The sequence below is a fragment of the Poeciliopsis prolifica genome, unplaced genomic scaffold (genome assembly GCF_027474105.1).
Source record: "Poeciliopsis prolifica strain line A6 unplaced genomic scaffold, Auburn_PproV2 SCAFFOLD015, whole genome shotgun sequence".
In the NCBI taxonomy this organism is placed as follows: Eukaryota; Metazoa; Chordata; class Actinopteri; order Cyprinodontiformes; family Poeciliidae; genus Poeciliopsis; species Poeciliopsis prolifica.
In genome coordinates this window covers 2,390,265-2,402,652 of record NW_026562390.1, presented here as the reverse complement: position 1 = coordinate 2,402,652, position 12,388 = coordinate 2,390,265, and the positions used below count along the sequence as shown (strand labels likewise).

At 38.2% G+C, this 12,388-nt stretch overlaps 1 protein-coding gene across 12 annotated transcripts in view; it reads left to right on the top strand.

Annotated features, from left to right (window-relative positions):
- Window positions 1-12,388, top strand: part of vav2 (vav 2 guanine nucleotide exchange factor) — a 184,376-nt gene that overhangs the window by 133,284 nt on the left and 38,704 nt on the right. For all 12 annotated transcript variants that reach the window (XM_055040552.1, XM_055040562.1, XM_055040561.1 and 9 more), the window contains exons 5-6: window positions 2,032-2,100; window positions 11,271-11,376. In XM_055040552.1, coding sequence (XP_054896527.1) covers window positions 2,032-2,100; window positions 11,271-11,376 — 175 coding nt within the window. The remainder of the gene's footprint in view (window positions 1-2,031; window positions 2,101-11,270; window positions 11,377-12,388) is intronic.

The following is a 12,388-nucleotide window of genomic DNA, read 5'->3' as shown; positions in this document are numbered from 1 at the left end:
AAATTACATAAACGTTTTTTTTTTTGTTTGTTTTGTTTTTACGTTTGCCGCATCACTTTCTCCCGTGGCGATAAAGACATGAACAACATGCATCCGAAAAAGCCCACAGAGCAGCAATAAATTGCCGAGTGTCGGCTCATCAGAGGTAGCTTGATGAAATTAGGAACAGAGTTCAATTACACCTGGTTGCACTATTTAGGGGAAATTAAAACTGCAGCAATGGACGTTGCTCGGCTCCACGGAGGAGCACAGGGATGATGAATGCGTGCGCGGAGCTCCACAAACTACTGTGTAATTAGATTTTGCCCTGCGGGACTCCATTAATAACTTAAAATATAATGCACACTTCATTGGAGGGTGCCATCAAATGTGGGTGTGTTACTGCACTCTGGAGGAGGCACCCTGTGCGCTTCATAACAGCGAGCGAGAGCTCGACATAAATCAGAAGAGGCAAATTTTGTGGAAGTAAAACTTGTAATTAGCTTTCGAAATTACACGTTTTAATCAAGTTACCAGCTGTAAAACACGAGGAAATTGTTCCAAGAGAAGGATTTCTGAAAAACAGAGGAGATTTCAGGACGTGTTTGTTTGCGTGAGGTCGCTGACCTTTGATTATCTCGCCCGGCGTTCATTAGCTCGACGACTGACACGGGCTTTCCGTGTGATTGTTGCTTTAATTAAGCAGAGGCTGATTACTGATGTCACAATCACACACAAAGCATAAAATGCGCAGCGAGAGTCCAGTTTACTCACTTACATTGAAGCATAAAGTGCAGCAATTAGCCGCTAACCGCTGCCTCTTTAGAGAGACGCACAGCACTGGGAAGTGTGTGAGTCATTTGATCATATCTTGGGATTAAATACAGCAAAAAGGATTTGAAAGCAGAGAGCTAACAGAGAGCAGAGTGCTTTCATGAGAGCTTTGAAGGTCTTCTCTGTGACACTAAACTGTCGCCATTGGCTCCAGGCTGACTTGTCTGTCTAGACAGCAACATGACATGCACAAATTATTTTTTTTTATTTCTCTTTGGTCTCTTTTTGTCAGCATAAAAGTTGAATGTTTCCACATTTCTCGCATTAAAACCACAAAACTTGATGTATTTTACTGGGATTGTTTGTGATAGACCAACATAAACTATAATATTGATAAATTCTTATTAATGATCCTCAAAAACTTAAACTTTGCTGGAATCACCCGTTCCTACCTTGTGGCATAATACCAAAGATTTGATTGAGTCCCTGCAGCAGTGCAGGTTATCAGGCCTTAATGTGCAGCATTCGTATGCAGCTCTGAGGGACAAATGGCGTCATTAACCCTTTGAAATCTAATCCTACACTTCCAACTAAAAGCTTCCAGAAATCTGACATCATTAAAAACAGTTTGGATAAATGCATCCAGATAAACAAGGTAAGCAGCTATCTTGGAGAGTTAGGATTCGAAACAGACGATCCTCACCAACCATGAATCTCAACACAACTTTGTATTTATTTGTTGGGTTTTATGTGCAGCTTGTCTCACACCAGGACAGTTTGTTTTCTGCAAGCGCTGAAGGTCACACCCTGCAGAAAAACAAAAAAATATACATCTCCAAACTTTCTGTTTTTTATTTTGCTTGTGTTGTCCCTGAAGATTGTTGAATGATGGTTGAAATCCTGATAGGATTTCTCCCGACTCCTGCCTATCAATCTGGAAGGAGGAGAAAAGAAAAAAAAAAGAGCCAGCTTCCCTCCCTTGAATTCCTAGCAGTAAAGTTGGTTCTCGGAGGACGGCGGGCTCCTTATCTGTCAGCAGCAGCGTTTTGATGTGTTTTGACAACGTTGTTTGTGACTGATGGGGTCCCTCGGTTGAATAGTTCCTGCTGTTCAGCTGCTGAAGTGATGGAGCGAGGAGCGACAAGCTGACAGATGGAGCACCGAGTTTCCGACTGGTTATTTTTTCTACCTGAGACAGAGCGGCGCGTTTATGTGGCCGTGTGTCGATAAAGTGTTTTGTAACCATCTCTGGCTGTGTGTGCTCTGTTTGTGCATCAGGCCCTTCCCGTCCGAGGACACGGCTCTGAATGAGGATGATGTGTACCGGAGCCTGGAGGAGTTGGCAGAGTAAGTGTGCATTTTACCAAAAACACCCAAACTGACTTTCTTAGTCACCCAGCTGGACGTTCCAGTAATTCCCTGGAAGCTTCCAGTAATCTTAATGTTTTTCAAACATTTTTGTGACTTTAATCAAGAAAATCTAAACCCCAAGGGGAAATGGATGTACGTTGTTTTCTTTCCAGGAAAATACAGCAGTATTTTTTCCTCTCACATAATTTTCTATTTCAGGAATGTATAAAAAGATATCACCGTGTACATACAAAAACTTTTTCCCTCGGTTTCTGACTTGTACTCAGAAAAAACTGTTGCTGTTTAGGGCCAAAACGGTTGGATCTCTTTGGGTGTCATTTGACATTTTCTGAAATTTCAGACGATTCTTCCAGACAGAACCGCTGCAGCTGAGTCAAGTTTGATCAAAAACACTTTCTTTAGCTTTTTCTGGGACTGAAATCAAACATTTTATATCTTAATCTTAGTATGTTAGCATACAGAGATGATTAAGATTCTTTTTTTTAATATTTGTTTGGCGTTCAGTAAATAATTCAGCTTTAATTAAATATTAACATTGGTTCACACCTACTGTAAAGGCAAACCTTGAAATAATTAAATCTTAAATTACAGTAAAATTTAGATGCTTTTAAACAATAACAACAAAAATTCTGCCTTTATTTTAGATACATTTATGGCTTCCATATTATTGGCACCATTAATTAATTCCCATGAAAAAATAACTCTAATGTGTGCTATTTTTAAAAAAGTTGATAAGATCTTCTGAAACATGTTGATGCATTATTATCCAGTTCATTTCTAACATAAAAATCCACAAGAAGCATGAGAAAATGTCTTTTAGGTAGCTGTCCACTGTAGTGACCAATATGCATGAACGGATTCAGACAAACCTCATCTGCATTTGAAAATGAAAACTCCTTAGATTATTCTAATTGTTTGCATATTGTTTCAGCTTTACTTCTCGCTGACTACGTTCTCTTCCGTCTCTTGGAGAGCATCTTATTCATGGTCTTGTTGTCTCCAAAATACCGTCATCTTTCATTGCTTTGATGCAGAAACCATTTTTCAGATGTAGGGATTTCTGTGCATACATTTCACATAACCAGCGATGCTTGAAGTCAACTTGTGATTGTCACTTTTCGCCATACGTGCTAATTGCCTAAGCACATAAGCAAAGAGCGCCCTTCCACGTCTTCTGTTGCGATGGCGACACCAGCTCTGCTCTGCTGAGTATTTTTCTATTTTTTTAGGCTTGGCTGCCTTTCTGAAAGCGTCTGTGGCCGGATGCTTGGATTCGCTGCACAGTGGTTTGGTTTTCCTGTGCATGAGAGGGATTTGTAGGCTCTGAGGCTGCTGACAGCAGCTGCTTGACTCAGATTAATGGAGATTAATTAGCTAACCGCTCTGAGATGGGTGTCGTTCATCATGGAACGATGGGGAGGAAGCAGATCATGCAAACTATAGATATAGATATATCCCTCCTGAATGCATGATTGGGATGAACTGTGTAGGATGATGCAGGCTGAGGAGGATATGAGATGCTGCCAAGCAGGGTAATGCTGGATTAGGGTGCAAATACTGTATGCAGGGTGACTGCATGAAATAAGACTCAAATTAGTCTCATATTTTACGTGATGATTGCCTGATTATCTGTTTTATATTTAAATGATACTGGTTTTATTTATTGATGTACAATGCATTTATGAAGGGCAATAATAATAAAAATGTGCCTGAATGAATATGCATATGCATATATATATTTATATATATATATATATATATATATATATATATATATATATATATATATATATATATATATATATATATATTTGCACTTAATAAATACTTCATTTTCTGTAAATATATTTTACTCAGAAATTCTCAAGTGGAAGTTTTAGCTTCATCTGGTTAAAATACTACAGAAACCAAATTCTTCTTCTAATCACCTTTTCTATAAATAGTCGTGTACACTAAAATACAATAAAATGTTCTTTTTTTATGATGAAATTTTATTATTTGTTTGCATTTCTAATATTGCATTAAAAAAAGGTTTAAATGGTTAAAAAAAATCTTTAGTGTGCAGTTTTTTTTATCCGATAATTAATTATCAGAGTAATCTATATAATAATCAATTACAAAAATAATCATTGGTTGCAACCCTCGTTTAGATTAAAATATTTCCAGGGGTTAAAACAGCCCAGTCAAAGTCCAGATCCCCAATGTCTTGAAACTTGAGTAGAATAAGAATAGGAATCACTTCAGCCTCTAGATGTGTTGACTCTCACTTGTATGCAGGTGTAATTATTGACTATATTGCTTATTTATTTATAATTGTAAACGATTTGAAGCGACCGTGTCATTTAGTTGCAGGTTTTGTTTCCCAGAATCATGAGTACTGGTTAATTTGCCCACCTGACTGGTCATTAGTTGAGAGTTTGTGCAAACTCTTTCAGAAGTCAGTGTATAAACATGGGAACCGAGCAGGTGATGGACTTGCCATCCTATAGGAAAAGGTTATATCAGTGATTAACATCTAAACTCTGTTCTGCACATTGATTGAAATTAACCTTGGTACCCAAAGCAGCAGCTTCACTGAGTTCTTTGTTTTCTTAAATGGTCAGGGATGCTACCAAGCTAAGGTCTGTGTGTGACCTTTACTGTAGGAGCAGAGGGCAGGTCTTATTAAATTAATCATTCCCTTCCACCATATGGCTGCACTTGACCTTTTACGAGGAACATTTCGTCTCACCAATGGACAGGAGGATAATTGATTCATCAGCAGGTCCGCCGCTTAATGCAGCAGGACACGCTTAGCACATGGGTCATGCTAGCAATAACCCCGCTCTCAAAGACGTATTAATTAGCCTGAAATATTGATGCATGTGTGATTTATGATGGCTCCATGACTGAACTGCGAAAAATGGATGATGGGGACAATAATCATCTTAACACAGTAACAGCAGTCATGTTTTATCGATGTAAAGCCAATCTGTTTCCCGTAGGAGGAAACCAGTGGAGAACATGTGGAGCCGTAAAAGAAACAAGAGTGTGAAAGATATAAAACAGCAATATTGCCACCACAAATTTTGATTGTAAATAATAAAAGCCAGCGAGAAAGTGCAATAATAATTTTACGGCAAAGCTAAGAAACTCCTGAAACTGGAGAGTAACATGGGGGTAAAAAATAAATAAATAAAAGAAACTGCTGAATGACGTTAATGAATCGTTGGACATTTTCAGCAACAAGGCAGTTCAAAGTACTTTGAATGATTTCGAACACGTGTCAAACTCGAGGCCCGTGGGCCAAATCCGGGCCGCCGCAGTGTTTTATGTGGCCCTCTAGGGTGTAGACTAATCTCTAAGTGTGCTTAAATATTATATTAGTAATCAAATCAATGCAGTTTTTATGTGTTTACTGTCAAATTGTATCAATCGGTCCCTCTGGCTTCTTGAGAATTACTGTAGAAATTCACACAAAATCAACAAATCCCTGCACTTTTTTGTGCTAACAATTGGGAGTTTATTGCAGACTTTTCTCAAAATTTGTCAAAAACTTTCTTACTTGTACTAAACAGCCTTAATGGATGTCAGATTATAGTCCATGATCTGTACAATATTGTAAATAATTCAAACTTCAAAACTTGGCACAAAAAAAAAAAACACATTCACAAAAGAATCTTAAAATTCTGGACCGACTGAAAAGATATTCAATAATATTATTTAATTTTAAGGATTTACTGATATTTTAACAGTTTGTGAATAGATTCTATCAGTACATTCGGCAGAACCGGCCCTTTAAGAGCATTCAAGATCTTGATTGCCCAAAACAAAAATACGTTTGACGCCGTTGATTTAGAAGGAAATACAAACTAAACAACAAAACAAACGGAAGACAAGAAGGTAACAAAATATTACACAAATTAAGCTGAATTGCTAATTCAGTTTGTCCTGAATTAGCAATAAGAATAAGAACTCCATAATTTATAAACCAGCAGGAGTTTGTGTGCATGTCTGAGTCTTATTCTTGGTTACTATCTGAAAGTATAAAACTAAATATTGGTTCCTCGTGTTTAATAGAAATAAGAATAATTACTCTACAGTTTCTAAACTAATAGAGAAATTAATAATGAAGGTATAAACCTAAATGGTTTCCAGGGGCCTCCAGCATTCGCAGGCTTTAGGGATCACACCATGATTGTTAACAAGGTGGTCACAATGTTATGCCTTGTAAAAAGAATCCCTCATATGTTACTCAAGTCAGTCTTGATGGATTCATGTTGTGAACCTGAAAAGCAGCTGCATGTGTTCATATTCAATAAAACTCCAGTAATCACAGTTAATGGAAGCTTCATTGACTTTTTGCAGAGCCACATTGATTATGAGTGATGAAGACTGTCTGGCTTTTCACCGTGCGTTTCACCTTCTACAAAACTTACCTAAAGAGCAGAGGAGAAAAATGACTGATGGTCTTACAGTTTCAAACTTATGATCATTTCAACCCAATATTCAAGTCTTGAAACTTTTTTCCGTGTCTGAGACAGATCTGTTGGTGTTCGTCTCCCAGTCAGATCAATAGATTATTAAATATTGAAGGTTTAAACATCAGAAACCCCATTTAAGATGCACCTAGTATAAACCCTGAAGAGATAAGTGTGTATTCTGCCCTTCATTAGATTTTAAAGATTTTATTTGTGGAATTTTTCATTATTTTTCAAATTTATTCAAAACCACTGCACTGAAAGCTTCCTGGTTATTCCACCAAATGTTGATTCCTGAACTCTTCCTGAGTCAAAAACATTTGTCTTTTTGCTTGCAAACAAATATGAACTTACTTCTCCTAATTTTTTTCCACAGCTGTATATCAGGAAAACAGACAAACTTTGATCCTCCCCAGAACAGAAATTATTTCTCATATTGCTATGATTTTAAACTTTGATCCAATGCGGTGCTTGGACTCCTGATGTGGACTTGCTCGACGATCTGTGAAGTCTTCTTGTTAAGAATTGCTCCTGTCTGAGTAATCTACATCCAGCAGCTTATCCTGAAGCTATAAACACAAGAGATTGTGTTTTGCTTGACTGAGTATCATTTAAAGGTTAAGTACAAGTCACTTCAGTTGTTAGAGTATTTCCATATTGCGCACGCTGCGTCAGTTTAACTCATGTCGAGTGAGGTTGATTGAGGCCCGCAGCCATCATTAGGAGCTCACCTGAAAGCAACAGATGTAAAGATGTTCCATAGTGCTGGGATGTAAATGTTTGCGTCCTGCTGCCCGGTGTCTGTTTCCTCGTCTAATTGAGGTCCTGGAGGTTAATGCGGCGACCCTGGTCCTTGCCTCTTCCCTCTGGCGTCCAGATGATCACCTCGCTTCAGTCCCCGGTCCTCCCCGTCTGGAATGACTCCATCCTGAGGTTGACAAAGCATGAAATGGGGAGGATCTGGCACAGTTGCCAAGGGAGTTATTTCCTTTGCGAAAGGCACACATAGATTTCCATTCCCAAGCATGGACTGTCACAAGCTCTTTGTGTCATCTTTAGCAGTTTATTTTCCCCTGGGCAAGCAAAAAAAAAAGTCAATAGCTTGGAAAATAGGAAAGTTACACAATTTGCGATTTATTTTAGCCATGTATAAATATTAATATTTCTTTTTTTGGTGATGATTGTTTATATTTTTTATGACTTTTTGTTTGTTTTTTGGTTTGAATGCATTATTCCTGGCTTCCTCTATTTGATAGTTTTCCTTTTCATTTATAAAACTAGCAGTAATTTTGGTGTTAATAGCAGCTTTAACTGATAGTAACATCCTTGTATTATTAGATTCAGACATAAGGGGGATCCTGCAAAAGTGGACAGTAGAAAGAATTTTCTCTATGGAAGCATTAAGTCATCTTAAAGTAACGCAGCTGATTAAAAATAGCATTATTTGCTGACATATTGTCATCCATTTTGCTTAAATGCGGTCAACATGCAACAACTTTTGTTCTATAAGCATCTTATGATGAATGAATGAATGAATTGAATTCCAAACATGAAATATATCAGTAGCAGCTGCTTTATTTCATCATGGGAGCATAAGCAATGAAAAAGAGCATGTTACAAAAATAAGTCATTTAAATATAAATACCATCTATATTTTAAAATTCAATCTTTTCAAACATTTTCGTTTCATTTAGCGGCATGAGCTGCTTTACTCGTACTCTTTGTATTCTCTCCTTTTACACGTCTTAGGCCACATTTTTACCAAAACCTACCTTTTTAACTTAAAAAACCTAAATATTATATAATTTTTTTGATTTGTGTCAAACATATGCACTGTAGCTCTCATACAGTGAATCATTGTCCATTCCTCCTCCTCACTGATGCAGCTCTATGTCATCATAAGCCTGGAGCACTGACTAAACCGATTCCATGCAAACGCACTGGACACCCTCTGGCTCGTCATTGTTTTATCAGACAGAAAATTAGACCCTAATTCCTGAGCCCTACGGTCCTTTTCTTCCCACTCTGTGTCCCACCGATGCATTCTCATGCTAAGACATGCAAAAACACACACCTACACACGCAAACATGCCCACATTCAGGCATGTGAATTATTTATAAATGCTCACAACAGAAGAACAGATTTGGAAATTCGTCCTATACAATGTTCCACTTGCACAGATAAATCTTTGTTTTTTTTCTCTTTGTCACATCTTCACATATTTACACACATTATACAGTATGTAGGACATCTCTATTCGTATTTACTACATTCACAGAGCTCTTATTGTTTCGTAATTTTTTCTGGAACTGTGATTACCCACTTGCTTTGCAGCGGTTTTCACAAAACTCGAAAGTTAAAACAAAAAACCTCAACAGGTTGTAATGAACCAGAGCAGAATAGTGCAACTCTAACAAATGTTGTACAACTGGAAATCTTAAAAACTGTGGTAAATTGTATTTAGCGTACTTTACTAACAACTTGGAAGTCAAGTGATTACCAAATTTCATTTACGTGAAATTTGTGCGTGGTGAAAAACTGACATTATACATCACCATAAACACATTGTCACTGAATAATACAACCAGATCTACAATGAAAGAGTTTGAGTAATATGAGTGATATTGTTTTTCTTGAACTTCAGAAGTTGTGGAGACCTTTGCAAGATGTTCTGCATCAAATATAGAACCCTGTAAAAGTTCAGATTTTAAATTAAAGAGTTAATACAGTCTAAATTCAGGTGGATTAGGAACAACCAATTGACATTCATATATTAAGATCATCTCCAAGCCGAATAACCCAGACTATGCATCGCTGGTGATCTTGATTACCTTTAACTGGCTGATTGAAAATGAACTGATGATGAAAAGATGAGGAAAGTCATGACAAATCGATAAAGATACTGCAGATGCATAACTACCAGTGCACATAAAGACAGATTCAAGAGTAAAGCTAAGAATAAGAAGCAAGTCTATACTGACTGTCTAAACTTTACGTATTTTTATTTTGTTGAGCTATATCCTACTGTATAAAAAAAATCACTTAGTCTTAGATTTCTCCTCCATGTTCTCCCAGGAGAAGTTTCCTCTCTTAGATCTACCAATAGGTCAAAAATACGTCCATAACCCCCCGCGGATAATAGAGCAAATTCAAGTTGAGAGTGTGCCTCACCGTAACCTCTCTGCCATCCAGCATCTGTGCGAGTCGTCCTGTAGTCCCACCGCTGGGAGGGGACATGCTGATAGGACAGCATGAGCTGGATGCTGTCCTCCCACGCAGCCTCGTCAGTATTCAACTTGAGCCGTTTTGACTTAATGAAAAAAGAAGCGGCGCATTACTGAGAGTGAACTGAGACACCCCAATTAAAACTTCAAACCAGCGTCACTTGAGCATTATTGCAAAGCTGAGTTTTTGATTGAGGGCAGTTGCGTCTACTCTTCTTCTCCTCGTCCTCATGTTTATACAGACAGTGAGAGGAGGATTGTTGTAGCTCTGAAAGCAGATGAAGGTCGTCACCTGGAACCAACTCATACCCACATCTTACAGATCGCCTTAGTGACCCAGTGCTACCGTTCTCCACATGACGCCTTCAAAGTTTACCGCGTTTCCTGTCACTGCAGTCACTCTTCCTAATGAGACATTGCTTTGAAGCGGCAGTTAGCATGCCACGATTAGCGTGACTGTTGAATAGCAGACTCTACATCAGAAGATAACCACAAGAATTACCAGCCTATTTTAGCTTGTAACATCTTCTAATTATCAAAATAGAAAATGAATTTGAACTGTATTTATCAATGTGATAATATTTTGGCAGAATTAGAAATGCAGTGGTCTGCAAATAGCTAAAATCTGAAAATTAGTCTCTAAGAATGCTTAGAATGATCTATTCTAATAGTTCAAACACCAAATATATCTCAGTGTGTCTCAATAGAGACAGTGGAAATTGTGTTAGCACCACCATCTTCCTCATCTGCGCTCTTAGAGGTGCAGCCAACTAGCGCCAAGGAAACTGAGGGACTCTTCTGCATCTGCTCCTTTGCAAATGGAGCTGAGGCTAAACTTGTGACTCAAGTTAGAAAACTTAAAAATCACCAAAGAATATTGAATTTATGAGAAATTAAACTAGGTGATTGAATTTACACACTTAAAAAAAACAACATTTGTGGCATAAAAACATAAAAACCATCATTCATTCCTTTCAAAAAAATTTTTTTGGGGGGAGAAGACTTTGAAAGAGATCTGCATCTTCTCTTAAAGTCCCTTTCCGGAGCAGTAATTACACCTGCAGCGCAAGGCGAGGCACAGTGTAATCTCCGACAGCATGAGGAGCAGCAGCCGTTCCTCTCCACAGCAACTGTCTTTGCTCTGCTGGCTTCTGGCCTAATTAAAGGTCAGTTAGCTAGCTGGGCGCCAAAACAATATAAACAGATTCGAGGGAAATGCCACATGGGAGCACAACACTTCTGAGGGGTTTGCAAATGCTGGGTGCTGCGTCCTCTTCCTCGGAAACAAAATCGTTAAAGAAATTAAAATCACGTCGCCCCTCTGGCCCTCGTGTGTAAAAGATAATGAAATGGCTCTGATTTGACGGCCCAGGGTGTGTTGGCTATCTTAAAGTTTTACTTTTTTATCAGTTGGATGGGGATTTTTGTCTGACCTTGTGGCACGTTTTTTCCTCTCCTCAGTGAACATGACCTGGGCGAGGACGACATCTACGACTGCGTGCCGTGCGAGGACGACGGCGACGACATTTATGAGGACATCATTAAGGTGGAAGTACGACAACCCATGGTGAGATCTTTGCGTGAAAGGCCCTGTTTTCAGTCGCTGATTACCTGATGCACATTTTCACACGAGATGTCCAGCACCGTCAACATGCACACTAGACAAAAAACAATCTTTGAAAGAAAGAAACAAGGACAATTAACTATAACGTGTAACACATGCTGACCAGTTGGCATCTCTTTGCCATAAAAACTGAAAATCATCATGGGGTTAATCAGCGACAAAACCACAGAGGGCAAGATGAGTTAATAGATCTAGACTTTTCCTTTGCAAAACCAATTAGCCCTGGCAAAGATGTTTTATTTAAAGCTTAAAATGAATGAAGTGCCGCACTAATTCTGGAAACTGAGGAGAAAAAACTAAAGTACAACTTAATCAGCGAGGAGAAGAAATTATTATTTTGATAATATTTGGGGAATTTTATAAAGAAGTCTGAATTTTTCATGATTTTTAAAAAGAATTGCATTATAGTATAACACCAAGGCAAAATGCATTGTGAGGGTGGACTGCTGGGTTGGACTTGGAACCCGTTCATAACTGCTAATCACTGATTCTCCTAAGAATCCCAGGCAGAAGATTCTCAAAACTCTTTAGGAGTTGGTGTTTCTTTTCTCTACACAAAAACACGCCATGCAACGTTTGCTAAACTTTACAAGAACTTTAACTGGAACTTTCTGCTTTCAGGCTACGATTATTGGTTTTTGGTTACTAGCACTCCAGGTGAATGTGGCATGTATGTGGAAAAGCATCTCAAGCCAGTGGTGATGCTGTGGGCCTGTTTCCCTTTCAAACCAGCAGGGAGATTTTGAAATCTTTTCCTAGAAACAGGAGACTGGAAAAAAAAATAGTTTGAACAGAAACTATTTGTTCAAACATATAGTTCGAACAAAGGAGAGGAGAATAAGAGAATTTTCTTATTCTCAGGAGGAGAATAAAAACAACAGAGAAATCTTTCTTTGTTTTGTTGAAAGCTTTTAGTCTAACATGAAAATTTTTTACCCTCAATCTTCTGCTGGTT